The following is a 27705-nucleotide window of genomic DNA, read 5'->3' on the forward strand; positions in this document are numbered from 1 at the left end:
CTGACTCTTATGGAATAACAGGAACTCCCAGCCCTTCCCGGTCTTCACCGACGCCCTTTTGGGGCCCCGGAACTTTCTGCTGTGGTCCAAGCTGGGGTCCTGCAAACTTTCAGAGTTCAGACAAAAACGGGGTACCGGCAAGGCAAGGCAAAATCGTAGTCGGGGTACAGGCACAAGTCAAGGCAGGTAGCGAGAATCGTAGTCGGGCACAGGCAAAAGGTCGAGGCAGGTGGCAGAAATCGTGGTCAGGGTACAGGCAAAGGTCAAAACCGGAAACGACAACCAAAATGCTTAAGCAGGTACTGACAATAAACCAGAAGCCAGCTTGGGCAATGAAACACTGAAGGAAGGGGTTTAAATAGCAGTATTTTGGCGCCAAAACAAAAAGGAACCGGAAGAACTAAAAACCTGTACAAAGATGGCGCCCAAAGCTTCAAGGCGCGCAACTGCGCATGTCCGCGCGTCATCGCGCATGCGCAGTACCGCTGCGCCGTCCCCGCCGAACCCGGAAGTGTGGACCCATACCAGAGCGCGTCTGCCGGCCGGCAGAGCGCCTTACACTGGGGCCTGATGGACCTTGGCCCACTACCAAAATGCACTCTTCCTGAAGGGGAGCACAGATTCGAGCCTATGACACCCGTCACCCCGCCCACAGATCCAACCTACTGCTTCCCACCGGAGTGGCCGTGCACCCCACCGCCACCATATGCGGTGAACAAGGACACGTTCTGTTGGGTGGCACCCGGGAGAGCTGACCCAGAAAGATACCGAGCGGTGTCTAGGGTGCAGAGGCTCATCAACACCCGTGTGTATGAAAAATGGGGGTATTACATGCCGTATGCCCCCGAATGGGTGTATGACGAGGTGGCCAAATATGTGAATGAGTGGTTGTACGGTGAACTTGTCCGCAGAGAGAAGATCGGTCTAGGAGGGATTTTCAAAAAGGATCCAGAAAAGTGGAGGAGAGATGTGGATTATCTCTACGACATCGCCCAAGAGTGGTGGTTCGGGAGGACCATCCTCAAACATGGTGTTAAATCCTGTGGCAAGCACCAAGAGGAGCGCACATTTGCCCTCAGTTCAGATCTCCCCAGTGGAGGCCGGATCGACAAGCCGCATCCTGCATACTATGTCTCTTACGAGGTAACAAAAGCCAAGTATGAGAGGAATATGCACTGAGAGAATAACCCCATGCCGGTTCCAGGTTAATTCCCCTTCACCAGATGGGATTTTCCCCCGGGTGGGAGGTGGGTAAAGTTTCCCCTAAAGTTAAGGGCAATACCCACCATTTTGGGCACATGCCTTAAAGACTGCCGGTTTGCTGCAACATAGGATGTGACCCAGTTTCTTCCTTCAGTTATATCCACAGAGGTGGATCGTTATTCAGTTACCCACAGAGTGGGTTTGTTCACATTTTTGTTTGGAAACCTCAACCCTGAGGACTGTAAAGTTTTGTGTTAAAGTTGGGTGAACAAGAAAAGACTGCTGCGCCCCATCCCACTACAACTTCTACTTCAACCTACCTCACAAAGGGTAGGACCCATTGCCTAATCCACACCTATGGAGTGCATGTTCGGGAGATTCATGAACACTGAGTTGGGTGGGAAGGCATGGACTTAATAAAGTTGATGGGTGGGAATGTGTCACAGTTTAAATTGTGCCCACTAACATTTCTTTACAGCCAAACATGTGCCTGGGACACCTGAATGAAGGCAGGATTGTTCCCATGTGTAAGTGTACCTGTTATACCCCTGTTGCAGGTTACAGGTGGTATATCAAGGATCTCTTAAGTGTGTGCCTGAGCACCCCTGTTAGTGGTCAGGAAGGTGACTCAAGGTTTCTTTAAGTATTTGCCTGTTTTACCTCTGTTGCAGAGCCAGATGGTATTTCAAGGATCTATTTAAGTTATTGCCTGAGTGATCCATAGTGACACTCATGTATTGTACATGGTTTACAGAAATGTAACTAGTAATGAAACAGTTACTATTTTCTGTGCCTTACCATTTTCATTTTACAGCTATCCATTGTACCGGGTACTCCTCAGGAGAGGGTATCAGAAACGGATGTAAGGGTACTGTATTTTTGCACTAAATCAATGCACTACTGTTTAATGCTTGAAAGTGTACTTATTGGTATTTATCATTGCCGGGTCGGAATGGATTCTTCCCCCGGGTGAATGTAGGGACCCATAGGGTTAAGCTCCCTATGGTGTTATCCCTTATCTTTTCCTTATCTGTGCTGTTATAGGGCAGAGCCCTCTACACTCAGATTACAGTGTTAAGCTGCTCCTGATAGGTTTAGCTCAGGTTGACCACTCCCCTTGGCAGACTATATAGTGTCTTGCACAAGGAAGTGTCTTCCTCTCTGGCTGCTGTTGTCTCAGGCTTCACGTCATTGAGCCTGGAGGCATAAGGCCCCAGTAAAGAGTACCACCTATTCCTTAAGTCGGGGACAGGGCCCCGTGAACGAGGTAAAGCCAGAACAGTCAGTACTATTAATAGCACCCTTTAGAAGTGGTGAGAACAGTTAGCTTATTTAGCAAGGGCAGTTAATAGCCCCAACCACGAGTTGTAAAAGGGTTTAGCCTACCCCAGCTCTGTTGTCGTTCTTTAGGGACCGGTTTTATTAGACGCCAGGTACCAGTGTTAGGAGCTCACCCCTGGACCATAGTCGGCCGGAACACTCCCTTCTGAAAGGTCTATATCTCGGGTATCAGCTAAGCCTCTGTGCATCCTCCAAGTGGGATATTCTGTTCCTTCAGTGTCACATCTGCTATAATCCATTGTGACCAATTCCTATACTGCTGTGTCTGTGAGTATAATCCCTGCTGCACTATTAAGTTGTGCCTTGTCCAATAAACTTGTACTATAGTTCATCAGCAAGAACCTTTCTGGCGTCCATTATTCTATCTGCACCACACAAGCTCTATCTAGTTGTGGTTCAACTACACCCTCAGCTCCATTAGTACCTCCCATATAGCGGAGGCCCACTCCTGTGCATTAAGGTCGCATGTAACACATGCTCTATACCTATCACTAGCCTGGGTTTTGCCATTTATAAGCCAAACAAGTGTTACACAGATTTATCTGTTTTAATCTAGAACTCCCACCACCCCCTGAAGGAACAGTTGCACCAGTGGTTGGGATCAGGGACCAAGAGATGTGCATGTATGTTATGTTTTTGTCTCAATCGATCAGCCTGAAACACTTTTTTAAAAGCACATTACTTATGTATTTAGATGAGTATAATGCTCTGGCACATTCTTGTTTTTAACACATTTTATGTTCCCTTTATAGAATTCAACTGGAAGCTGCATTCTTGAGGAAGGAAAGGGACACAGCACAGAAACGTAAGGATGCCCCATTAAATACTCGTTTATCATAATCTTCCATATGCTAGGAAACGTAAGTTTAATTCACACGTCTTCTGCTTTTTGACTACGTATAAGCAAAGACGATATATACACAAAACCAAATTTGCAATTGGTATTTATTAATGAAAGGTTACACCTTATTAAAAACGTAATTAAATTGGCTAATTTATATCATCTTAGTTTTCTTAGGAACAGGCCTTCCTTCGTCTTTGCAGAGCCAAATACTAGCTGACCAAACACTTCCTTTCCCAGTGAATGCCATTCCGCTCCTTCGGGTCGCTTTGAAAATGTAGAGGGCGGGTATAGCCGCCGCCTCCTTTTCCGACTACATCCTGCATCTTCATACGGGTACTTCCTATAGCTTTACCCTGTCACTATGGTCATGGCGGAGGGGACGGTAGTGCTGAGGAGAAACAGGCCGGGCACCAAGGCTCAGGTAAAGAGTGGTTGAGAGCGACGCTTATTTTTATGATGAAAATGAAATATAAAAGATCAAGTGGAATGTGTTTTTTTTAAATGTTAGGCGAGCCTACATGATTGTCTGTGTCGGGATAAGGCCCGGATTTCTGTGTCAGTAGCAATGTGTTTACGTTTCAATTTCTCTTGCATGTCGTATAACGTTATTGATATCTTAATGTCGGGGTTTTGAGTGAACACCTGGATCGCAGGTATTGTCTTTGTATTCTTGAGTAATAGCTTTACTTTACTGAGGCTAGGAGCCCACTTTGCCTTCTGTGTTTATGCGCTATAAGGGAGCCTTTGGGTTTTTACAAACACTTAAATGTTGCTATTCCTCTATGGGTTGATGCTGCCTAGAATAGTTGTGTGTGAACTGCTGCCTAGAATAGTTGTGTGTGAACTGCTGCTTTTTGGGAGGCTGGACAATTATCCAATGCTGAAAAACTGGTTGTGACAAATATGCTTCCTGTAGTGGCTTATAACAAGAACTGTGCACTGTTTGCATTCTACAGTGAGAATTATATATAGGTATGGTGTATTACACTACCTCAATTGCTGTGTTGGTTAGAAATAGCATGTTATTACATCTATGGTCTCTTCTTTCCAGCTGTGCTTTCATGTGTTCAAAGGACTGGTATAACATCTATGGTTTCTTCTTTGCAGCAGTGCCTTAGTTTGTAATTCTTCAATATTGTGTAAAGGTGCAATTCCATTAAGGTGGCCATACACGGGTAGATTTCAGCTGCCGATTTGGGTTCGAACAATTCGGCAGCTTATTTGCCCTCATGTGGACACACAGACAGATATCTGGCCTAAAACTGGCCAGATCTTGATCAGGCAGGATTGATTTTTCTGTCTGATCGGGGGCCGCGTTGGCTCATTGATGCAGTTCTCGGTCTGACTGCTCATATACTCATGGTTTTAACCGTAGGTGGGCATATTGGGAGACAATCCACTCTTTTGGCTACCTTGCCAAACGAGTGGATCACAATGTGTATGACCACCTTCAGTCAGATGGACAGGCACAATTTTGGTATTTTAACAGACAAAGACAAAAGGTCCTTGTCACTCAACCCATAATTTTGTAAGGGTACTAAGACATTTTGTGCATTAAGCTAAACAAGGATTATTTGTTCCTGTGTTGCAATATGTCCAACTACATCAAATTCATCACTGGTCTGGCCAGTCCTACATGTTCATCTGATTCATTAATAATTGTACTGCTCCATTATTCATTTTTCACAGGGACTACGTTTTATCTACAACTTGCTTACAGTGTTAATATTTTCAAATGGTTGACTTTTTTATTGGCACCCACCTGAATGTAGCTGGGAATGATGGGAGATGCACCCCCTTCTTAAAGAAAGTAAACAGCCATTGACAGCCAAGCTCCATTGGTTTGTTTAAGATAGGAGCTGCCATTTTAGCCTGGTCTCAGTAGCTCCCCTGCTGCTGCTCTAGCTTGCTGGTAGCTCAAATTACACAGAGTTAGGGGGCGAGCAAATTCTTATTGGAGGAGCAGAGACAGGAGCAGACTGAGCAGAGTCATGCTGTGCCCTGAAGTATTTTTCTGAGAGTAGGAAGTCTGACACACAAGAACATGTGTACACAAAAGAAGACAAGAAATTCTATGTTTCTTTTGAAAAAGGAGCCAGTACAGCTGTTTCTACATGGCTGTATTTACATAGTCCTTTCTGATAAAACTTACTTAGTTTTTACCTTTCCTTCTCCTCTAATATTTTGAAAAGTTTTTTTTTTTTTATGTCAGTATCTCTTTAACTCTTTTACTGCCAACGACGTATGGCATACGTCGTGGCAGTAAAAGGGCTTAAATGCCAACGACGTGTCCCATACGTCGTTGGCATTTAAGGGCTGCATTTAAGCGGCATGTGCTGCCGCTGCAGAGAGCTTCTAACGATGACAGCCCCCCTGGGCAGTGTGCCAGGGGGGCTGTCATGAGGGTCCTGCGATCGATCGTGTCGCAGGACCCTCCAGGAAGCAGCAGACGTGATCGCTCGCATCTGCTGCTTCCTTCTTCCCCCCCCAGCGCCGGCCCACTGAGGAGGAGGCGATCGGGTCTTCAGGACAGGTAAGGACTTTTTTTTTTTTTTTTTTTTTTGCATTTACAGACTTACACACACACTTAAATACATTTATACACACTTACATACATTTACACACACTTACAGCACACATTTTAGCAGTTTTTTTTTTTCATTTTTCACAGTTTTATACACTTATTTACACTCATATACACACTTACACACTATTACACAACTTTTACACATGTACACACATGTATACACAAACACTTTAGTTTTGTTTTTTTTCTCATTTTACCACTTTGTTTTTAGTTTCTTTTACCTAAAAACTGTTTATTTTGACAGCGTGACTATTGGATCAGATATTCTGACCACTAATTACACTGCCATGTGACTTATTTTGTTTCACTGATTTGCACAATTTTTGTGGTTTGATCACATTTTATCCCTGTATAAGTGTTCCTAATGTGTTTTTAGCGTAGCTTTGCCAGGTGTAACTTTGGTGTACAAAAATAACTTTGCCTATTTTGAATTCATCAGAATGTGTACTTTCCACAAATATATGGTTTTCTGGGGGTCTCTGTATAGTTAGGGGGGGTTACTGAACATAATATGCTGTCAGGGGTCTCTGTGTGCAAAAGCTGAGTTGGCAGGCGAGAAATCCATATGCACTATTTTCATTTTGGGGTCAGTACATACCACAGACTTTGGTATATCTATGCATATTGGGCATCAAACTGTTCAGTAGACCTTAGGTGTTCCTATTTGGGGTGACTTGCCTTTGTACGCAAGAAATTGTGTGAGATAAATGCGGCAAATTGCAACATTTTTAGGCGATTTTCTGAAATGTCATAAAAACCAATAACTTTAGGAAAGCTTTGCAGATTGGTACTTTGGTGTAGAAAGGACTCTTTACCCTTGTTGGATTTGTCAGAATGTGTACTTTCCAAAAATATATGGTTTTGTGGGGGTCTCTGTATAGTTAGGGGACTAATACACTGACAGGGGGCTCTGTGTGCAAAAGCTGAGCTGGCAGGCGAGAAATCCTTATGCTCTGTTTTCATTTTGGGTTCAGTACACACCGCAGACTTTGGTATATCTATGCATATTGGGCATCAAACTGTTCAGTAGACCATAGGTGTTCCTATTTGGGGTGATTTGCCTTTATCTGATCTTTATCAAGAAATTGTGAGAGATAAATGCGGCAAATTGCAACATTTTTATGCGATTTTCTAAATGTCATATAAATCTGCAAACTTAGGAAAGCTTTACAACTTGGTACTTTGGAGCAAAAAGAAATGTTTACCCATTATAGATTCGGGGGGATGTGTACTTTCCAAAAATATATGGCTTTCTGGGGTGAGTGTACTTTTTTGTAGCATTATCCCACATAAAGGATGTAAATGTGTTGATTTTGCAGGAGCTGAAATGATACATCATATGGGGGTATGTTCCCATTGGGGCCCCTACATGCCATATACTTAGGTAAACCTATACATATTGGGCATCAAACTGTTAAGTGGACCCCTGGCGTTCAAATTTAGAGTGTTTTATCTTGGTACCTAACACTATGTGGGAGATAAGATGCTGTGAAGTGGAAGCTTTGAGGGGATTTTTGGAAATGTCATCAAAATTGCTAACTTTAGAAAAGCTGTGTGGCTTGGTACTTTGGAGTAGAAAGACATTGGTACCCATTTTAGATTCGGGGGAATGTGTACTTTCCAAAAATATGACTTTCTGGGGTGAGCGTACTTTTTACTAGTTTTATCCCACATAAATTATGTAAATGTGTTGATTTTGCTGGAGCTGAAATAACAGAAATGATTGATCATATGGGGGTATGTTCCCATTGGGGCCCCTACATGCCACATACTTAAGTAAACCTATACATATTGGGCATCAAACTGTTCAGTGGACCCCTGGCATTCATATTTAGGGTGTTTTATTTGGTTACTTTATGACCTGTAGGAGATAAGATACTATAGACTGGAAGCTTTGAAGCGATTTTTAAAAAAAATCACAAATTTTGATAAAAACCAATAACTTTAGGAAAGCATTGCGACTTGATAGTTTGGAGTAGACAGACAGTTGTGCTTATTCTGTATTCCCCAGAATCTGTTCTTTCCAAAAATGTACAATTTTCTGGGATAAACCTTCTGTTAGTGGAAATTTTGTCCTTGAAATCTAAAGTATGCAGCTTTCTGGAGCAGTGCTTTGGAAATTTGGTAGTGTACTGCTGGGAGTTTTTGACCTATACAAGTGAGAAATCTCCATAAAACTATATATATTTGGTATTGGCACGTTCAGGAGACATGGGACTTTCCAAATCAGTTGTATATTCGTGCATAAAATAATTTTTGTTTCTAGTATGTGTGTTTATATTATGGAAAATTTGATTTTTTTTGCATTTTTAGACATTTAGAAGCCTATATCTTGTTACAGAATTTGAGTTTGCTGAGTTTGTTCTGAAAAAAACGATATATTGTTAAACTAAAAGTCCCCCCGAGGAAAGGCCCCTAAAGTGAAACAGTGCAAAATGTTCAAAAACTGTCTGGCAATACAAGTTCCGCTTTGACCAAAACAGCTGGCAGTAAAAGGGTTAAAGGAATACTGTCACGGGAAAACATGTTTTTTTCAAAATACATCAGTTAATAGTGCTCCTTCAGCAGAATCCTGCACTGAAACAAGATTTCTTTATATTTAATTTTAAAATTGCAGGGCTAGACATATTCTGAAGTTACTCTTTAATACTGAACTGCAAGTTGGAGAGATATCACCCTCTTCCCCCCCACCCCAGTAAGCCTAACAGAACAAATGGGAAGGTAGCAAGATAACAGATCCCTGTATTGTTAAAATTGCTCCCATGCTCCACCTAATGGTAGTTATGAAGATAGCATTCAATAGTAAAAATCCAAGTTTGGCTTACCCAAGTCATGACTCTTCCAGTTACATTGAGTTGCAGAAACAATAGCATTTTTTAAAAGCAGTTCCATTGTGAAATGCTGGCTTGTTCTGAAAGCTCAGGATCAGGCAATGATCTGAGATGGCTGCCTACACACCAATATTACAACTAAAAAATAAATTTATTGGTTCAAGAATAAAAGAATAAAATTGTAAATGGTAGAATACATTTTTAATGTACACAGTGTGATTTAGTGATATACTAACTAACTTTGCCGTAAAATTCATGACACATGACAGAATCCCTTTAGTAAAGGGGCACCAGCCCGGGGTACAAGGTAAGCGATTAGCCTAACATTTTTGCACCCCCAAGTGACTTAGCCTTTCCTTCTTTAATGCTAGTCTATTGAAGGCAGGTTCTTTAAACCCACAACCTAATTTATGAGAACTTGGTCCCAGTTTTATTATACCTAATCTGAACACATGATCAGTACCTCCATATATAGTGGATTAAATAAATGCTGTTGTCCTCCACTTTGCAGCGTGTTTCACTAGGGGTGGCAATATTTGGATGGGGTTGCAGTCTGACTGCCTCTGTCTGAGGCTTTTGCAACAAAATTTGCATGCCCTAAATCTTGAATACTTTTTTCACACCAAAATCATCCTAAATTAAAAACAACACCCGCTATCAGATTTCTGTATCATATTGAATACATCCTTACCATGCATATCTTATGATGCACTTCTTCATCCTTACTGTGCATGACTGTTACCATTGTTACCACACCCATGGAAATCTCCACTTTTGAACACATATCTGTCTGCATTGACAGATGATAAGAAAACAAAGTGGCTTGACAGACTTGACCAACACACATTATACATCTGAATTACATAGATTTAGAGCACAAAGTACAGACTGTTACTGTTGATTATCAAAACTGTAATGTATACCGGTGGCTTACAGGTGGGGGACAACAGTTTAGACAGAGTGGTGACAGATACAGAGAATTGTATAGACTGGGGGGAGGCTGCTGGGGGGAAGGATGCTGATATACTGATCCCCTTACATTCCTTCCCTTCTGATACTGATTCAATGGCCTGGAGGAGGGGGAAAGCTAAGGGACGACCACACACGAGCATTAACTCTGATCTTACCCACACTTTTACTTCTAATACAGTATCTATATACTCCCAACACAATTCTAAGGACCCACTACCTGCTTCAGAAGCAGGGATGACCACACTCAACTATTATCTCTGACCTTACTCACTATCATTTACCTTCTACATCTACTCACGCCACACATTTTTTTAGGACCCACTACACGCTTCAGAAGCAGGGACGACCTCATAAGAGGAGGGGGGTTCTATTTTAACCCTAACAATCATAAATTGATTTGAGTAGTGGGTACAAAAGAGAAACCCTTAGACCAGTGCTGTCCAACTTCTACGGTGCCGAGGGCTGGAATTTCTCTAGCATACATGGTGGAGGGCCGCTAATGGAAGCCAGTTTTGACCACTCCCCCTTTTGAAACCACACCCACTTCAAACCACACCTATTTTATCACAATGGTGGTAGCACAGCAAAATCCCAAATGCTATGTCCTTACTGTGGGGATACCAACAATCATTCATATGTGAAAGAATTATGTCATATTAAGATATACCCTTAAATTCCATATGCCTCCTCCCCTATGGATAGCAGAGCAACCCCTAGTACATAATTACACACCTTAGGGACCATTTAATGGCTATTTCCAATTGCTAACAAACTCCCACAACAAACCCCTGCCAGGTTCACCTCCCACAAGCAGCATAGGGCAAGCAGAGTATGGCACACACAGGCAGCACTCTGCCTGTCCTATGCTGTCTGTGTGTGCCATACTCTGCCTGTCCTACCCTGCCTGCGTGTGCCATACTCTGCCTTCCCTATGCTGCCTCTGTGTGCCATATTCTGCCTGCCCTGCCTGTGTGTGCCATACTCTGCCTGCCCTACCCTTCCTGTGTGTGCCATACCCTCCCTGACCTATGCTGCCTGTGTGTGCCATACTCTACCTGCCCTATGCTGGCTGTATGTGCCATACTCTGCCTACAGTACCTATGCCTGAGGTGTGAAGAAGTGAACAATGGGAGTGATTACAGTCTGAGCCTGAGGTGTGAACACTGCAGGGGGTAGAACAATGCAGAGATTAAAAGGTGTGAACAACACAGGGGATTACATTTTTAAACAATACAGGGGGATTACAGCCTGAATCTGAGGTGAGAACCATGCAGGGGGCCAGTTAATCTCAGTACTGATACCATTGAATGCTTACTCAAAGGTAACCATCAAAGCAGCCAGACAGGTGGGGGGCCACACAGAGGGGGGTCACGGCACTGCCTTAGGGCTCTGGTACACGGGGAGATTAGTCGCCCGCGGCAAAACTCCCTGCTCGCGGGCGACTAATCTCCCCGAGTTGCCTTCCCTCTGCCATCCCACCGGCGAACATGTAAGTCGCCGGCGGGATGGCAGACGCGGCGGGGCGATTTCGGGAAATCGCTGAAAAAGCCTCGCGAGTCTTTTTCGGCGATTTGCGCGAAATCGCGCTGCCGCGTCTGCCATCCCGCCGGCGACTTACATGTTCGCCGGTGGGATGGCAGAGGGAAGGCAACTCGGGGAGATTAGTCGCCCGCGAGCAGGGAGTTTTGCCGCGGGCGACTAATCTCCCCGTGTACCAGAGCCCTTAGACTAATGTTCAACTGAGAGATTTAGTCATCCAAGATAGACCTCTGCTACTGCTGGCCTTTTCACCAGCAACAAGGATTCACCGGTGGAAAGCCTATGCGTCACTTTGGCTTTCTGAAGTCATATGAAAACCGAAGTGATACATAGGCCATTCAACCGGCAAGTCTCTTTGTTACCGGTGGAAAGGCATTTTAGAGCAGTGTTTTTCAACCGCTGTTCCGTGGCACACTAGTGTGCCGCGAGATGTTGGCTGGTGTGCCGTAGGCAGGGCCACAATTTTTACTTTCAAAAAAAAATCCGGGCCCTGTCATTGGTTGCGCCCCGTGTGTACGGGTGACGTCAGTACGCACGGGGCGCAACGTTATAAAAGGGCCTGTGTGCGGTCGCGTGTAGGCAGAAGTGCAGAGGCGGCGCGCGTGAGGGGAAGATGCTGCTGAAGCCGCCGAAGAGTAAAATGCTGCTGGGCACCAATGTATTAGGGGGGGCCACGGGGCACACTGACTTATGGGGGCACTGCTGCTGGGCACCAATGTACTGGGGGGCACTGCTGCTGGGCACCAATGTACTAGGGGGGCACTGCTGCTGGGCACCAATGTACTAGGGGGGCACTGCTGCTGGGCACCAATGTACTAGGGGGGCACTGCTGCTGGGCACCAATGTACTAGGGGGGCACTGCTGCTGGGCACCAATGTACTAGGGGGGCACTGCTGCTGGGCACCAATGTACTAGGGGGGCACTGCTGCTGGGCACCAATGTACTAGGGGGGCACTGCTGCTGGGCACCAATGTACTAGGGGGGCACTGCTGCTGGGCACCAATGTACTAGGGGGGCACTGCTGCTGGGCACCAGTGTACTAGGGGGGCACTGCTGCTGGGCACCAGTGTACTAGGGGGGCACTGCTGCTGGGCACCAGTGTACTAGGGGGGCACTGCTGCTGGGCACCAGTGTACTAGGGGGGCATTGCTGCTGGGCACCAGTGTACTAGGGGGGCACTGCTGCTGGGCACCAGTGTACTAGGGGGGCACTGCTGCTGGGCACCAGTGTACTAGGGGGGCACTGCTGCTGGGCACCAGTGTACTAGGGCGGCACTGCTGCTGGGCACCAGTGTACTAGGGGGGCACTGCTGCTGGGCACCAGTGTACTAGGGGGGCACTGCTGCTGGGCACCAGTGTACTAGGGGGGCACTGCTGCTGGGCACCAGTGTACTAGGGGGGCACTGCTGCTGGGCACCAGTGTACTAGGGGGGCACTGCTGCTGGGCACCAATGTACTAGGGGGGCACTGCTCTTGGCACCAGTGTACTAGGGGGGCACTGCTCTTGGCACCAGTGTACTAGGGGGGCACTGCTGCTGGGCACCAGTGTACTAGGGGGGTACTGCTGCTGGGCACAGAGTTAAATTTTTTAACATTTTCTAATGGTGGTGTGCCTCGTGATTTTTTTCATGAAACAAGTGTGCCTTTGCCCAAAAAAGGTTGAAAAACACTGTTTTAGAGATTAGTCTCCTGCAGTAGAAGAGGTCTATTGTGGCTTAAGGATCTCTCATTCAGTATTTTGGAGATATCAGTTGCCTGCGGTAGCAGAGCTCTATTGTGAGTGACTAAATCTCTCCATGAGACATAAGCCTATGGGTCTCTCATTCGTACCCAATACTAGAACCTCCAATCTAGATATCATGATACATATTCATCACTTTAAGGGAACATTTTCGTACTTAAAATTCAGCAGAGATGACTCCCTTTAGGGCCAAAAGTACATTCAAACCCCCTAATACTGCAAAATGAATTCAAGCCTTTACCCTGCTCCATATAGATGAAGTTTAAAAACCTAATATTATTGCTTTTAACCCTAATTTGACATGAGCAGAAAGAGAGGCCATAAATATACTGGCCATTGACCCTAACATCATTACCAGCTGACAAAGGAGGAGCTATTATCATCTAGAATTGCCCTGACTACAGAACTGAGGTATTAAAACAACTTTCAGATTACAAAGTCTATAGGAAACTTTATAGTGACCACAAGTTTGTATTTAAAAGAAAGGTAGACCCAGAAAAACTTTGCAGATTTAGTTTATAAGGAATTTAAAGCTGATTAAAGCAAATTAAAACACAACAGCAGGTTTAAAAAAAAAAAAAAAAAAATTGGCTGTCAGTATCACTTTAACTGTGTAACTTAGGGCTCAGAAGTTTACCCATGTCTGCCCTGGCCCATGAGCTAGAGGTCTGTTTGCCTGACATCTATGCTTTTAAAGGAAAAGTAACGCTAAAAAATTTTAACTAAAAAATCTATTCTACCCTCCCCCAATAATTGCCCTATCCTGAAAACTATTTGTTATTTATAATGCTTTAGAAGAAAATACCTGTAAAAAACTTGGCTTCCGGTAATTTCAACAAAAACAAAGGCGTTATGGCGACGCAGGGAAAGTTTCAGGGGATATGGCCATGCAGGAGAAAGTATCGGGTGAAGGTTAACTATGCGGCGATCGACTGATCAAGTCTAGCCTTCCTTCTGTATAGGAAGGAGTCGGGCTACACTCGATCAATCGATCACCGCATAGTTAAACTTCACCCGATACTTTCTCCTGCCTGGCCATATCCCCTGATACTTTCCCCAGCGTCGCCATATCGCCTTTGTTGAAATGACCGGAAGCCAAGTTTTTTACAGGTATTTTCTTCTAAAGCATTATAAATAACAAATAGTTTTCAGGATAGGGCAATTATTAGGGGAGGGTAGAATAGATTTTTTAGTTTAAAAATTTTTAGCGTTACTTTTCCTTTAAGGCGACAGTGGATCCAATATATAGAATTCTAAAGTCCAAAATGGTGCCTGAGAAAGCCAAGATATGTAATTGTATGTTTGCTTTTGCATTAGACCATGGACAGACTTGTTGCACTGCACGAAAGAAAAAGGGTTTGCCTGCCAAATTCCAGCACCTTCAAAATATGTTCAGACCACTCTCAAGCCACACTGCTGAAACGTAAATGTTTCCACTGCTTTGCTTCACCAACACCATGTCCCGTACCGCTGGGGTTACTCACTAAAACTTATCATACTGAGGATTGCCCATCCACACAGATCTATAATATTATAAGCAAGTATAAAGTACATTATTTAATCATCACCACTGCTGTGTGAAAACCATATTTCTGTAACCCCAAATATTTGCAGACCCATTTAGAAGTTATTTGGTGATCCTATTGGATAATATAGTCGAATATAGTATAAATTATTTATTCATAAAATCACAGTACTATCTTAACGGAAAAAAGTGACAATAATAAAAGCAGATTTAGCAGAGAATTAAGTTTTCAGATTGCCTCCAAGCACACACCTAATGCTGTGCCAGCTGTCAGTGCAGCACAGTATGAATGGCTAATAGTTAGAAGCCCCCACACCATAACAAAAACAAATATAGCTTATGTATTGATTTTTAGAATTATGATTTTATTTGCCAGAAAGTAGTTTAAAATGTTGACAGAATACTTTTAAAGACATTCTGTCATGATTTTTATAGGATGCTTTTTATTTCTAAATTACACTTTTTACATAGACAATTCACAATTCACTCTACCATTTAAAGTTTTATTCTTGAACCAACAAATTTTTTTTAGCTGTAATATTGGTGTGTAGGCAGCCATCTAATTGCATTGTGCCTGAGTCTAAAGGAGCCAGTGCTACACACTGCTATTGTTTTGCAAGCCAGACTTTGATTTCTTACTATTGAGTGTTAAGCTGGCCATACACGTGGCGATCTGACGATGTTTCGTGCGATCGGTCGCACGAAACATCATCAGGGCTGAAACAGCAGATAAGGAGGTAGAAACAATAGGATTTCTACCTCCTTCTGCCAATTCAGCCCTGACGGCAGATTTTGGTCAGACGCATTCTATGGCGCCCGATCAAAATTTTCTAACCTGGCCGATCGGCGAGTCGTCCGATATCAGCAGCTTCCTGCGATATCGGTCAACTCGCTGACATGCCATACACGCACCGAATATCGTACGAAACGAGGTTTCATACAATAGTATCGGTGCGTGTATGGCCAGCTTTATTCTGATATCTACTGGAAGCTGCTATCTTGGTACCTTTCCATTGTTCTGCTGATCGGCTGCTGGGAGGGGGGTGATAACACTCCAAATTGCAACTTAGGGCTCTGGTACACGGGGAGATTAGTCGCCCGCGGCAAAACTCCCTGCTCGCGGGCGACTAATCTCCCCGAGTTGCCTTCCCCCTGCCATCCCACCGGCGAACATGTAAGTCGCCGGCGGGATGGCAGACGCGGCGGCGCTATTTCGCGCAAATCGCCGAAAAAGAAATCGCCCCGCCGCGTCTGCCATCCCGCCGGCGACTTACATGTTCGCCGGTGGGATGGCAGGGGGAAGGCAACTCGGGGAGATTAGTCGCCCGCGAGCAGGGAGTTTTGCCGCGGGCGACTAATCTCCCCGTGTACCAGAGCCCTTAGCGGTACAGTGTGAGGAAGTTTATCAGAGCACAGGCTGTGGCACCCTGGGAAATGAAGAATATGGCTAGCCCCATGTAAAATTTCAATATAAAATAATCTGTTTGTGTTTTTGAAAAATTGCAGAATTATCCTGGAGAAGCTCTATTAACTGATGCATTTGAAACAAAAACATGTTTTCCTATGACCGTATTGCTTTAAAGGGGACCTGTCACCTTAAAGGAACAGTAACACCAAAAAATGAAAGTTTTAAAGTAATTAAAATATAATGTACAGTTGCCCTGCTCTGGTAAAACTGGTAAGTTTGCAACAGAAACGCTACTATAGTTTATATAAATGAGCTGCTATGTCAACATGGGGGCAGCCATTGAAGCTGGGAAAAAGGAGAAAAGGCACAGGCACATAGCAGATAACAGATAAGCTTTGTAGAATATAATGGGGTTTTATCTGTTATCTGCTAAGTAACCTGTGCCTTTTCTCCTGTAAATGGCTGCCCCCGTGGCTACACAGAAGCTTTATTATATAAAGTATAGTAGTCTTTCTAAGGAATACACACCAGTTGTACCAGTACAGGGCAGCATTACATTATATAGTAATTACTTTTATACACTTTAATTTTTTGGTGTTACTGACCCTTTAAGAATTAGTTCCAAATTGTGTTCTATTGTGTTTGTCAAGCAAAATAAACTTTACTTACACTATATAAATTATTTTAATCTTATTTTCTTCAGCCTTGGAATTCACAATTGCAGTAAGCGGCAGGCACCATTTTGTGGACACTGTTATCAAAGCAGGCATTGCATCCTGCCAAAATCTTGTTTCTGTGCCAGTATGGGGGGACCTGATGCCCATGTCCATGCACTGGTTACAAAAGTACATGGGGAGGGGGGATGTGAGGAGAGCAGCAACATTTAAGAAGTTCTGAATTGAAAGTGAAAGTAACTGTCTGCCCCACCTCTATGCCTAAGGCATAGAGGCGGGTCAGGCAATATATGATTGACAGCTGGGATTTTTAAATGCTTTTATAATGGGTATGGATGTGATAATAAAAAAAAATGATTTTGGGTTTCTTGTTTAATTTGAAAAGGGCTTTTATTATACAGCTTTTTATGTCTGGGTGACAGGTCCACTTTAAGGACAACATATAGCATACATTTTTACTATGCACAGAAACATGTCCACTTAATTGATATAGAAGGATCTGTTTTTAATTTAGTGCTTTCTGGGTCTAATATGTGTGAATTTACCTAAACAGTGCCCTGGATCCTCCTCTTTCCCATATTATCAGTCCAAGACCCAGCTAGGTTCTTACTGAACTGCTGGCACTTTCTAATACAGGCTGTACTGCTTCTACTGAGAGTGGACTGGGTGTACAGATGTGCTGGGAGGCATTCTTTGTGATGCCATTTTCAGTCCTTGCCTGCAGGCAGTGCTCTTCCCCCCTCTGCCTTCACCACAAGGATTGCATCTTCCTGCATTTACGCGTCCTGCGCTCCTCCCATCTGCCTCTAACACCACCTGCCCTGACTGCATTAAACATTACTGTCCAATCTTCTCTTCTAAACAACCAATGTAGTAAAGATATTGGTGGGGAGGAGTGAGAATGGGGCAAAAAAGGCAATTATATAAATGAGAAAGTAATATAGTAGAAAGTAGAAGCCTTGAATTTTTTTTTATTAGGGAAATCTGCAAACAATGTGTGTCAGATCAATACAATAATTTCAGTTTTCTGCATTATAGATCATTTTCTGTAATTTTGTTTTTATTAAAAATAAGTTGCTATGACCACTTCCACTTCCCTCCTGTATTTTAGCCTAGACACTGGAGTAGAATGATCTCTCTTGTTCTGTGCAGGGGCCTGTTATCTACATAGCCTTAGGTCAGGTGTTTAACCATTTTACATTGCGAAGTTAAGGGAAAAAAACTATCATTGCAAAATTTTACAAGATTTGTGTATACTTCTTTAAGGTTTTTTTTTTATACTAGCATGCTGTAAATGATAAATTTAATCTAATATGCCTGTATTTTTCATTTTAGGATTTTTACAACTGGCCAGATGAATCTTTTGAGGAAATGGATAGTACATTAGCAGTTCAGCAGGTAAGGCCTGGCAAGCAGAGGGTTGTGTACAGTCTATTTTAATGGTATTGTTAAAGATAAGAACATTTTTTTTTTTTTATAATGGCGCTCTCACCAAATACTGTCTCATCTTATGATGTAATGGATTACCAAGTATGCTCAAGATATAAAAATCTACACACCAGTAGCATTTCCTGATGTATTCGTGTTATTAAACTAAAAGCAAACTTTGTTGTTTTCCATGGGTGAAAAGACAAGGAGCATGGTTGCATTTGTTGTCTTTGTGACCATTATGACCAAAGATTACATCTATCTACAGTTCTTTTGCGGGCGACTAATCTCCCCGAAATTCCATCCCACCAGCGAGAATGGTAAATCGCCGGTGGGATGGAATATGCGGCGCAGTCGGCAAATCGCGGAAGTTTCCTCTCAAGGCAAATCGGATTTACATTCTCGCCGGTGGAATGACATTTCGGGGAGATTAGTCGCCCTTGACAAGGGAGATTTGTTGCGTGGCAACTAATCTCCCCGTCTGTCACAGCCCTTAAAGGTGAAGGAAAGTTACAATTACTGGTGGTGTCAAAATGTTAGACATCCCCCAGTGATTGTGTAAGGGGAACCAGGAGACCAGCGTGCATTCCTACCTCTAGGACCCCAGTCCCCAGGGTATCTTGCTTTGGTGCTCTTTAGCGTGCCATGCGGACACGCTGACATCACTTTGTCATGGAAATCAAAATAGATATTGTTACCTTCTTTGTTTTAGTGCCCAAGCTTCTTCTGTAGTCCTCGTTAAAGCAGAGAAAACTGCACCGGCCCAGGTGTATGCGAGACAGTGTCCCTCTTCCTCCTTTGGTCATCGCACATGTGCAGTAGAGTTAAAAGCTGGTCTTTAACAAAAAAAGCCGGCTTATTCGCTTAACTGCGCATGCGCGGGCCCCGGGATCACTGCTGAAAGAGATGGGCGGACTCTGCACTTTGCAGATTGATTTGACTAAACTGGAAAACTGGCCAGCAACCTGGAAAATGAGGTGTTGATAAGTGCAAAGGTATGCACTTTGGTATAAATAAAATGTAAATGCGAGCTATACACTAAAGGGCACATTCATCAAAGTATGAGTTCGAATCCTGAAATGGGTAAAATTTGGATTAATTTCTGATGATCGGTAATGTCGCAAAAATGCTTACAAAAAAAACGCAATAGTCACAATAATATCACAATGGCGTTCCGAAAGTCACAAAATTTCGTATCCGAACTATCGTAAACGGCGGGAAAACCTTTCAGACTTTGAATCTTTAGTGCTCCAACTCTCCCAAGGATACCGAAGCTTGAATGAATCAGAAACTTTTGTACTTGTTGCGACAAATACGATTTTGTCGCAAAGTATGATAAAGTTGGGCAAATTAACAAAAAAATCCCAGAAAATACACACTGTTCCATAAATTTAAAAAAATACCATATTGGTGTGTTGGGGGGTATCCTTACTATAGGAACACACCTCTGACCGATGCTGGCAATGTCTACAGCATACAGGTACACTTTTACACATTTTTTGGGACTTCCCCATATTGGGATGGAATAATACAAATCTGTAACCACTCCCATACTCCCTCCCCACAATATGTCCACCACTTCCCCTCTTATATCCTTTCTTATATTTCTTTCTCTATTAATGAAGCATCCACATAATACAAAAAAATAGGATTTCTGTAACCAAGCTGACATATTGATTATGTTAATATTATACTTTTGTTTTTCTCAGTTTTACATTTCTCTGTATAATTAAAACTTGAACACTGTAAAAAAAAATAGTTACACTATTTCTAAAAATGAGTGAAATAAAGAGAAAAGTATTTATTTTCCAAGAAAAATATATTTACTGACAAAAATGTTAGTTTGCAAAAGCCCTGATTCTGCTGAATCCAACAATACCAAATATGTATTGGTATTCCACTTTTCTTGTCCAGAAGACACCCCAATGATAAAACAGCATTTTGTACAATTTAACATGGAAACAAAAATATAAGCGCCCCTCTAATGGAAAACTGTAATGGAAAAAACATGTTTTTTTCAAAATGCATCAGTTAATAGAGCTTCTCTAGCAATCCTGCATTGAAATCCGTTTCTCAAAAACATAAACTGATTTTTTTTATATTTTATTTTGAAATTTCACATGGGGCTAGACATATTCTTCATTTCCCAGGGTACCACAACCATGTGACCTGTGCTCTGATAAACTTCAGTCACACTTTACTGTTGAGCTGCAAGTTGGAGCATAGTGTACTCTGCAGTCAGAATCACAATTTGAGTATCTTGGCTTGGGCAAATTAGTTTTACAGACAAAATCAATGGAATAACACCTATGCATAACTGGTAAGCAATAAAAATGCAATAAAATTAATACAAATGCACCGAAATCACAGAAAATGTAATAAAAGCTCTGAAATAACATACAAAAGGTATTGCACAGTGCAGATAGTCAATACGCTATCCAGAATGTCAATTTTTTTTCAAGCAAAAAAATAAAAAAACCCAATGCATTAAAAAACAAAATTGGCGAAATGCTTGTTGTGTCTGCGTGTGCAAGTAAGTGTGAGTGCTGTGAATGTGTGAAACCCCCCCAAAATGCGTGTGTGTGTGTATTAGTGTAAAAAGTGTGTGTTTGTGTGGGTTTTTTACACTTACCTGGGGTTGGCAGGCAGGAGGATTGTCTAGGAGGAGGCAGGAGGGACCTAGGAACCAGAGGAGCTGTCTTCTGTGCAGATCCAGAGAGTGGGCGTGGCAGGAGGGGAGGGGGGAGAGCAGGAAATGACAGGCATGTAGTAACAATGTACCTGTCGTTTCCTTTGGGGCCACTGGGCGATTGCGCCCCAGGGGCCACTCATTCCCCACCTCTGCTTGTTGCCTAGGGGCTGAGGAAGGAGCAGGGAGCAAAGGAGTGGCTTTAAAAGCCACTTCTCCGCTCCCAAACCCGGAATTGCAACACAATGTAGAATCTACGTTCTGTGTCACTTAGGTACTTTTATACACAGGACATAGATTCTACGTTGGGTGGCACTTAAAGGGTTAAAGTAGATGTGTACTACATGTAAACTAATATCCAAGATAAAAAGGGTATTACAACAGAGAAGTTATTTTGAACAAGATGTAGAAAAAAACGGGTAAAAAGCCAATTATATTTTACCCTGAGACAAAAATAACTCTTTAAGGATATCTACATCCAACTTTGTGGCAATGCCATGGGAACCACTACCAAATGTCAAAACCTTTTCATGGGGTTTTGGGAACCCAATATTTTGGCATTCATGCCAAGGCTTGGTATAGGCAATTCCTTGTGGTGGCATTACACAAACAGCATCTTCAAAATCTGCAGGGGATTTGAAGCACAGCCATGAAAACCATGAAATGATAATACATTTGCTTGTACCTATGACTGAAAAGAAATCACATACCTTGAGCTTGAATTGTATGTCAGTGACCAAGAAATTAGATCAAAAACCCATTTTGAAAACATAGATACAAATTCCTACATGAGAACAGAGCATAGCCATCATCCATGTTGGATTAACAACTACTTTAAAGCCCGTATTAGGAGGTTAAATAAAAACTGCACAGAAGAGCAAAAATTCTAACAATTTTTTTAAAAAAGTATATCTTACAGCTTTTATATGTTCCCTTTTATTGTTTTGTCATTTTATAATTTTTTTTTCCTATGGACCTTTTTAAATCTTTGGTTTATTTTTTCAACTTTCTACAGTACATACAACAAAACATAAGGACAGATTGTTCTAACATTGACAGAATCTTGGATCCCCCTGAAGGGCAGGATGAAGGTGTGTGGAAGTATGAACATCTTCGGTAGGTATTCATTATTTATGATAATTGATTCTTTAAAAACAAGGCAATTCTCTGTACAGGTATGGGATCCGTTATCCGGAAAACCGATATCCAGAAAGCTCCGAATTACGGAAAGCATGCAGTTCAAAATCCAGTAAAATATACTCTTTTTTTTGTAGTTGCTTTGATGAGAAACAATTTAGTCACAAAAAAATGATGCTCAAAAGATTGGTACAGGTATAGGACCGTTATCCAGAATGCTCGGGACCAAGAGTATTCCGGATAAGGGGTCTTTCCGTAATTTTGATCTTAAGTCTATTAAAAAATCAATAAAACATTAATTAAACCCAATATGATTATTTTGTATCCAATAAGGATTAATTATATCTTATTATATCTTATTATATCTTCGTTGGGATCAAATACAAGGTACTGTTTTATTATTACAGAGAAAAAGGAAATCCCATTTTAAATATCTGAATTATTTGATTAAAATGGAGTCTATGGGAGACAGGTTTTCTGTAACTCAGATCTTTCTGGATAATGGGTTTCCGGATAACTCATCCCATACCTGTAGTATCAGTCTAAATCTGCAAATACCTTAGAACTAGCAAACACCTAGAGCTAAACGCTTCTAGATCATTTTTCTTATTTTAAATATTCCTCTTTGAAGATCACACATCAAATAAGCTGTAAATCGCCAATGCTAAAACACTCTCTGTTCTCGCCTCAAGCAGGGGATCGGAGACACCACTGACTGTGTACGTTCAGAAAGTCAAATAAGGAAGTTCAGGACTGAACCCACACTACGCCTCGTCTATTCTGCTTAATTTTTATATTTTTGATACAATTGAGCCAATTGGGTCAATAAAATGCAAATAAAGCTGTAAAGGAAAGGTATATGCAGTACAGATTCAGTCCCAAACATCCTTATTTGGCTTCCTCTGCCTGAGAAGAGACTTTCCCTGTATATAGTTACATAGTTACATAGGGTTGAAAAAAGACCATTTTCATCAAGTTCAACCCATCCGAGTAAACCCAGCACACAACCTATACTAACCAATCTATACACTCACATAAACTATATATATACAACCAGTAATACTAACTGTAGATATTAGTATCACAATAGCCTTGGATATTCTGCTTGTTCAAAAACTCATCCAGGCCCCTCTTAAAGGCATTAACAGAGTCTGCCATTACAACATCACTAGGAAGGGCATTCCACAGCCTCACTGCCCTCACCGTGAAAATCCACCTACGCTGCTTCAAATGGAAGCTCTGTTCCTCTAATCTATAGGGGTGACCTCTGGTGCGCTGATTGTTTTTATGGGAAAAAAGTACATCGCCCAACTGCCTATAATCCCCTCTAATGTACTTGTACAGAGTAATCATGTCCCCTCGCAAGCGCCTCTTTTCCAGAGAGAACAACCCCAACCTCGACAGTCTCACCTCATAGTTTAAATCTTCCATCCCCTTAACCAGTTTAGTTGCACGTCTCTGCACTCTCTCCAGCTCATTAATATCCTTCTTAAGGACTGGAGCCCAAAACTGCACTGCATACTCAAGGTGAGGCCTTACCAGGGACCTATAAAGAGGCAAAAATATGTTCTCATCCCTTGAGTCAATGCCCTTTTTTATACAAGACAGCACTTTATTTGCTGTAGTAGCCACAGAATGACACTGCCTGGAATTGGACAACTTGTGATCTACAAAAACCCCTAGATCCTTCTCCATTAAGGATACCCCCAACACCATTCAGTAGATAGTTTGCGTTTATATTATTTCTACCAAAGTGCATAACTTTGCACTTGTCAACATTGAACCTCATTTTCCAGTTTGGGCCCAGTTTTCCAATTTTGACAAATCGCTCTGCAAAGCGGCAGCATCCTGCATGGAACTTATAGTTTTGCACAATTTTGTGTCATCAGCAAAAATAGAAACAGTACTCTCTATGCCCACCTCCAGGTCATTAATAAACAAGTTAAAAAGCAAAGGACCAAGGACTGACCCCTGCGGTACTCCACTAACCACACTGGCCCAATTAGAAAATGTTCCATTTACCACCACTCTTTGTACTCTATCCTTCAGCCAGTTCTCTATCCAATTACAAATATTATGTTCTAGGCCAATATTCCTCAATTTGATCATTAACCTTCTGTGAGGTACTGTATCAAACGCTTTAACAAAATCTAAGTAGATGACATCAACTGCCATTCCAGCATCAAGGTTCCTGCTCACCTCCTCATAAAAGGCAACTAAATTAGTCTGGCAAGATCTGTTACGCATAAAACCATGCTGGCACAAACTAATAGTATTGTGAACTGCAATGTATTCAAGTATCCTATCCCTTATTACCCCTTCCAGTAGCTTTCCTACTACTGATGTCAGACTAACAGGCCTATAGTTTTCAGGCTGAGAACGAGATCCCATTTTAAATAATGGCACCACATTAGCAATCCGCCAGTCTCTCGGCACCATGCCAAACCTCAACGAATCCTGAAAAATTATGTGAAGAGGCTTGGCAATCGCAGCGCTCAGCTCATTTAATACCCTGGGATGAATCCCATCCGGTCCTGGACCTTTGTTTACCTTTTACATGTTCAAGTCTCTTTTGAATTTCCTCCTGAGTGACCCATGCGTCAGTAGCTAAATTACTAGCACTGGGTATATTAAAAGGGAAGCCTTCATTATCTGGCTCCTCAGATGTATAGACAGATGAAAAATAAGAGTTCAAAATTTCTGCTTTTTCCCCGTTCTCATCAACCAACGTACCCCCCCATGATAATAAAGTTCCCACCCCTTCTTGCTTCATTTTTTTACTATTCACATAATTAAAAAATAATTTTGGATTCTTTTTACTCCTAGCTGCAATATCCCTTTCCATCTCTATTTTAGCTTGCCTGATAGCTTTTTTGCATGCTTTATTTGCTTCCTTGTACCTGATGAAAGTTTCTGCTGTCCCAGCTAACTTGAATGCTTTAAAAGCACGTTTTTTATTACCAACCTCGACACTAACACTTTTATTCTGCCATAAAGGTTTTGCTTTGCGATGCCTCTCCTTGCTTACAAGGGGAATATACTGTTGTGTATACTTGCAAAGCAATGTTTTAAAGATGTTCCATTTTCCTTCTGTGTCTAACCCCATGAAAAGCCTTTCCCAGTTGACACATTGCAGAGATGCCCTTAAACTGGCAAAGTCTGCACGTCTAAAATTGAGCGTTTTAGTTACTCCCTTATAGAGCTGTCTCTGTAGCATTATCTCAAAGGAGACCATGTTGTGATCACTGTTCCCTAAATGCTCACCCACACAAATGTTAGAGATGAGTTCAGTATTATTAGATATCACCAGGTCCAAATTAGACTCATTCCGAGTAGGTTCTTGAACCACCTGAAATAAAAAGTTGTCATTTAGCATATTTACAAACCTACTAGCTTCTTCTGACTTAGCCACCCCATTACTCCAGTCAATGTCCGGATAATTAAAGTCCCCCATAATAACAACTTGACCCAATTTTGAAGCCTCCTCCATTTGCAAAAGTAGCTGGGACTCATCCCCCTCATCTATACGGGGTGGTTTATAGCATACTCCAATGATCATTTTCTTTGTGACCTTCAGCCCTACTGAAATTTCTACCCAAAGAGATTCAACGTTTTCATTGGTAATGTCTTTATTACATGGCTTTAAATCTGACTTTACATAAAGACAAACCCCTCCACCCTTTTTAATCCCTCTGTCCCTCCTAAAAAGCGTATACCCATTTAAATTCACAGCCCAGTCGCATTTTTCATCCCACCAGGTCTCAGTGATACTAATTAAATCATAATTTTCAATACATGCAATAGCCTGCAGCTCCCCTATTTTACCCGACAAGCTACGCGCATTAGCCAGCATGCAGCGGAGATTACAACTTCTTCCTCTGATGCTTACATTAGCTAAAGGACAGTTAGAGCTAAGGTGAAAATTAGTCTGTTTCCCTTGTAACAATGGAAGCTCCTTATCTGATAAACTATATGCCCCCCCTCACTCCTCCCCCACAACCCTTACTTACTTACTGGTCCCACTGCCCCATCTACACTAGCTCTCCCATAAGAATCTAGCTTACCAACCCCCCCTTGTCTAGTTTAAACACTCCTCCAGCCTCTTAACCATTCTCTCCCCTAGCACAGTAGACCCCCTTCCATTGAGGTGCAATCCGTCAGGGCTGTATAGATTGTACCCCAAAGAAAAGTCAGCCCAGTGCTCTAGGAACCCAAACCCTTCCTTCCTACACCAAGACTTTAGCCACGCATTTAGCTCCCTAAGCTCCCGCTGTCTCCCTAAACTAGCACGCGGCACCGGCAAAATTTCCGAAAAAATTACATTGGAGGACCTTTGCTTAATTTTAGAGCCTAGATCCCTGAACTCACTCTTTAAAGTCCCCCACCTACCGTTCATTTTGTCGTTAGTACCGATATGTACCAAGACAGCCGGGTCATGCCCAGCCCCTCCCAATAATGTGTCGACCCGATCAACCACATGCCGAACCCTGGCACCAGGAAGACAGCAAACTGTCCGGTTGAAGCGATCCGCAAGCTCCACTGGAGTGCCAGTGGTTCTATTTATACAGTCTGTTAAGGTGAACTAATCAAACCCCACCCCTCAAACTGAGGGTAATTACAAAGGAATGTAACTCTGGCAAACCTGCTGTAAGCCTTATAGTTAACCAAACTTTGTAAATTGGCACCAAAAAGAGCAAATACTTTTGAAAAAATTTAAACCCAACAGTTAGAAAACACAACGATTCTGAATAAAGTTAATAAAAAATACTTATCCCTTTTTTTGTTGAATTGAAAAAGCAGTTGATTCAGTCAGCCACCAGCCTGTTATTATTTAAAATAATAAAGAGGACTTTATTTTTTCTGACCGGAGCTGTTCAAATAGCACTATTGTCTTTTAGTGCCACAGAATGTAGAATCTACGTTTTGTGGTTAAAAGTACCTAAGTTCCACAGATCATAGATTCTAGCTTCCTGCAGCACATCCGGGTTTGGGAGCAGAGGAGGCTTATAAAGCTGCTTCTTTGCACCCACTTGTTCCCCAGCCCCTAGGCAATGAACAGAGGTGGGGAACAAATGGCCCCTGGGGCAAGATCGCCCAGGGTGCCCCAGAGGAACAGCAGGAGACAGCAGGCACATGAAAACCACGTACATGCTGTTTTCTGCTCTTCTATCTCTCCCCTCCAGCGCCGCCCAATCACCAGGTCACAGCAAGAAGAGGCTCCTCCGGTTCTCGCTCCAGCTCCTCCAGGACAAAATGCCTGCCTGCCTGCCAACTCCATGTTAATGTCAAAACGACACACACACACATTTACTGCACTAATACACACTTACACATACATTTTGGGGCATTGGAGGGCTTTACACATTCACAGCACTAACACAAACTTGCACACACATGCAAGTGCACACACACATTTGTGGATTTTTTTTTTCCTGAAAATGTTTTATAGCCATTGTGGGTAGCGTATAAAATAACCACACTGCACGTTTTGTATGTTATTTTGGTGCTCATTTAGATTTTTGTACATTTTAAGTCATTTTATTGCATCTTTATCCATTTTATTGCATTTTCAGTTCTGCATAGGTGGTGTTTGTGTGATGTTTTCTGTAAAAATAATTTGGCCAAGCCAAAATATTCAAACTGTGTTTACATAGTAAGTTCGGTTGAAAAAAGACATACGTCCATCACGTTCAACCATAATGCCTATATATAACCTGCCTAACTACTAGTTGATCCAGAGGAAGGCAAAAAACCCCATCTGAAGCCTCTCTAATTTGCCGCAGAGGG

At 42.4% G+C, this 27705-nt stretch overlaps 1 protein-coding gene across 4 annotated transcripts in view; it reads left to right on the top strand.

Annotated features, from left to right (window-relative positions):
- Positions 1-2371: 2371 nt before the first annotated feature.
- mob4 (MOB family member 4, phocein) overlaps positions 2372-27705 on the top strand; it is a 49928-nt gene continuing 24594 nt past the window's right edge. Inside the window, exons 1-5 of one of the 4 annotated variants that reach the window (XM_031892687.1) lie at positions 2372-2470; positions 3297-3349; positions 3626-3809; positions 18000-18062; positions 21797-21897. In XM_031892687.1, the coding sequence (XP_031748547.1) occupies positions 3750-3809; positions 18000-18062; positions 21797-21897 (224 nt within the window). In that variant the 5' untranslated portion in view covers positions 2372-2470; positions 3297-3349; positions 3626-3749. Of the gene's footprint in view, positions 2471-3144; positions 3168-3296; positions 3350-3553; positions 3810-17999; positions 18063-21796; positions 21898-27705 lie in introns of those variants that run through there. The other 3 variants (XM_031892686.1, XM_012970462.3, NM_001017210.2) reach the window with 3 other exon arrangements.

The sequence above is a fragment of the Xenopus tropicalis genome, chromosome 9 (genome assembly GCF_000004195.4).
Source record: "Xenopus tropicalis strain Nigerian chromosome 9, UCB_Xtro_10.0, whole genome shotgun sequence".
NCBI classification, from domain to species: domain Eukaryota; kingdom Metazoa; phylum Chordata; class Amphibia; order Anura; family Pipidae; genus Xenopus; species Xenopus tropicalis.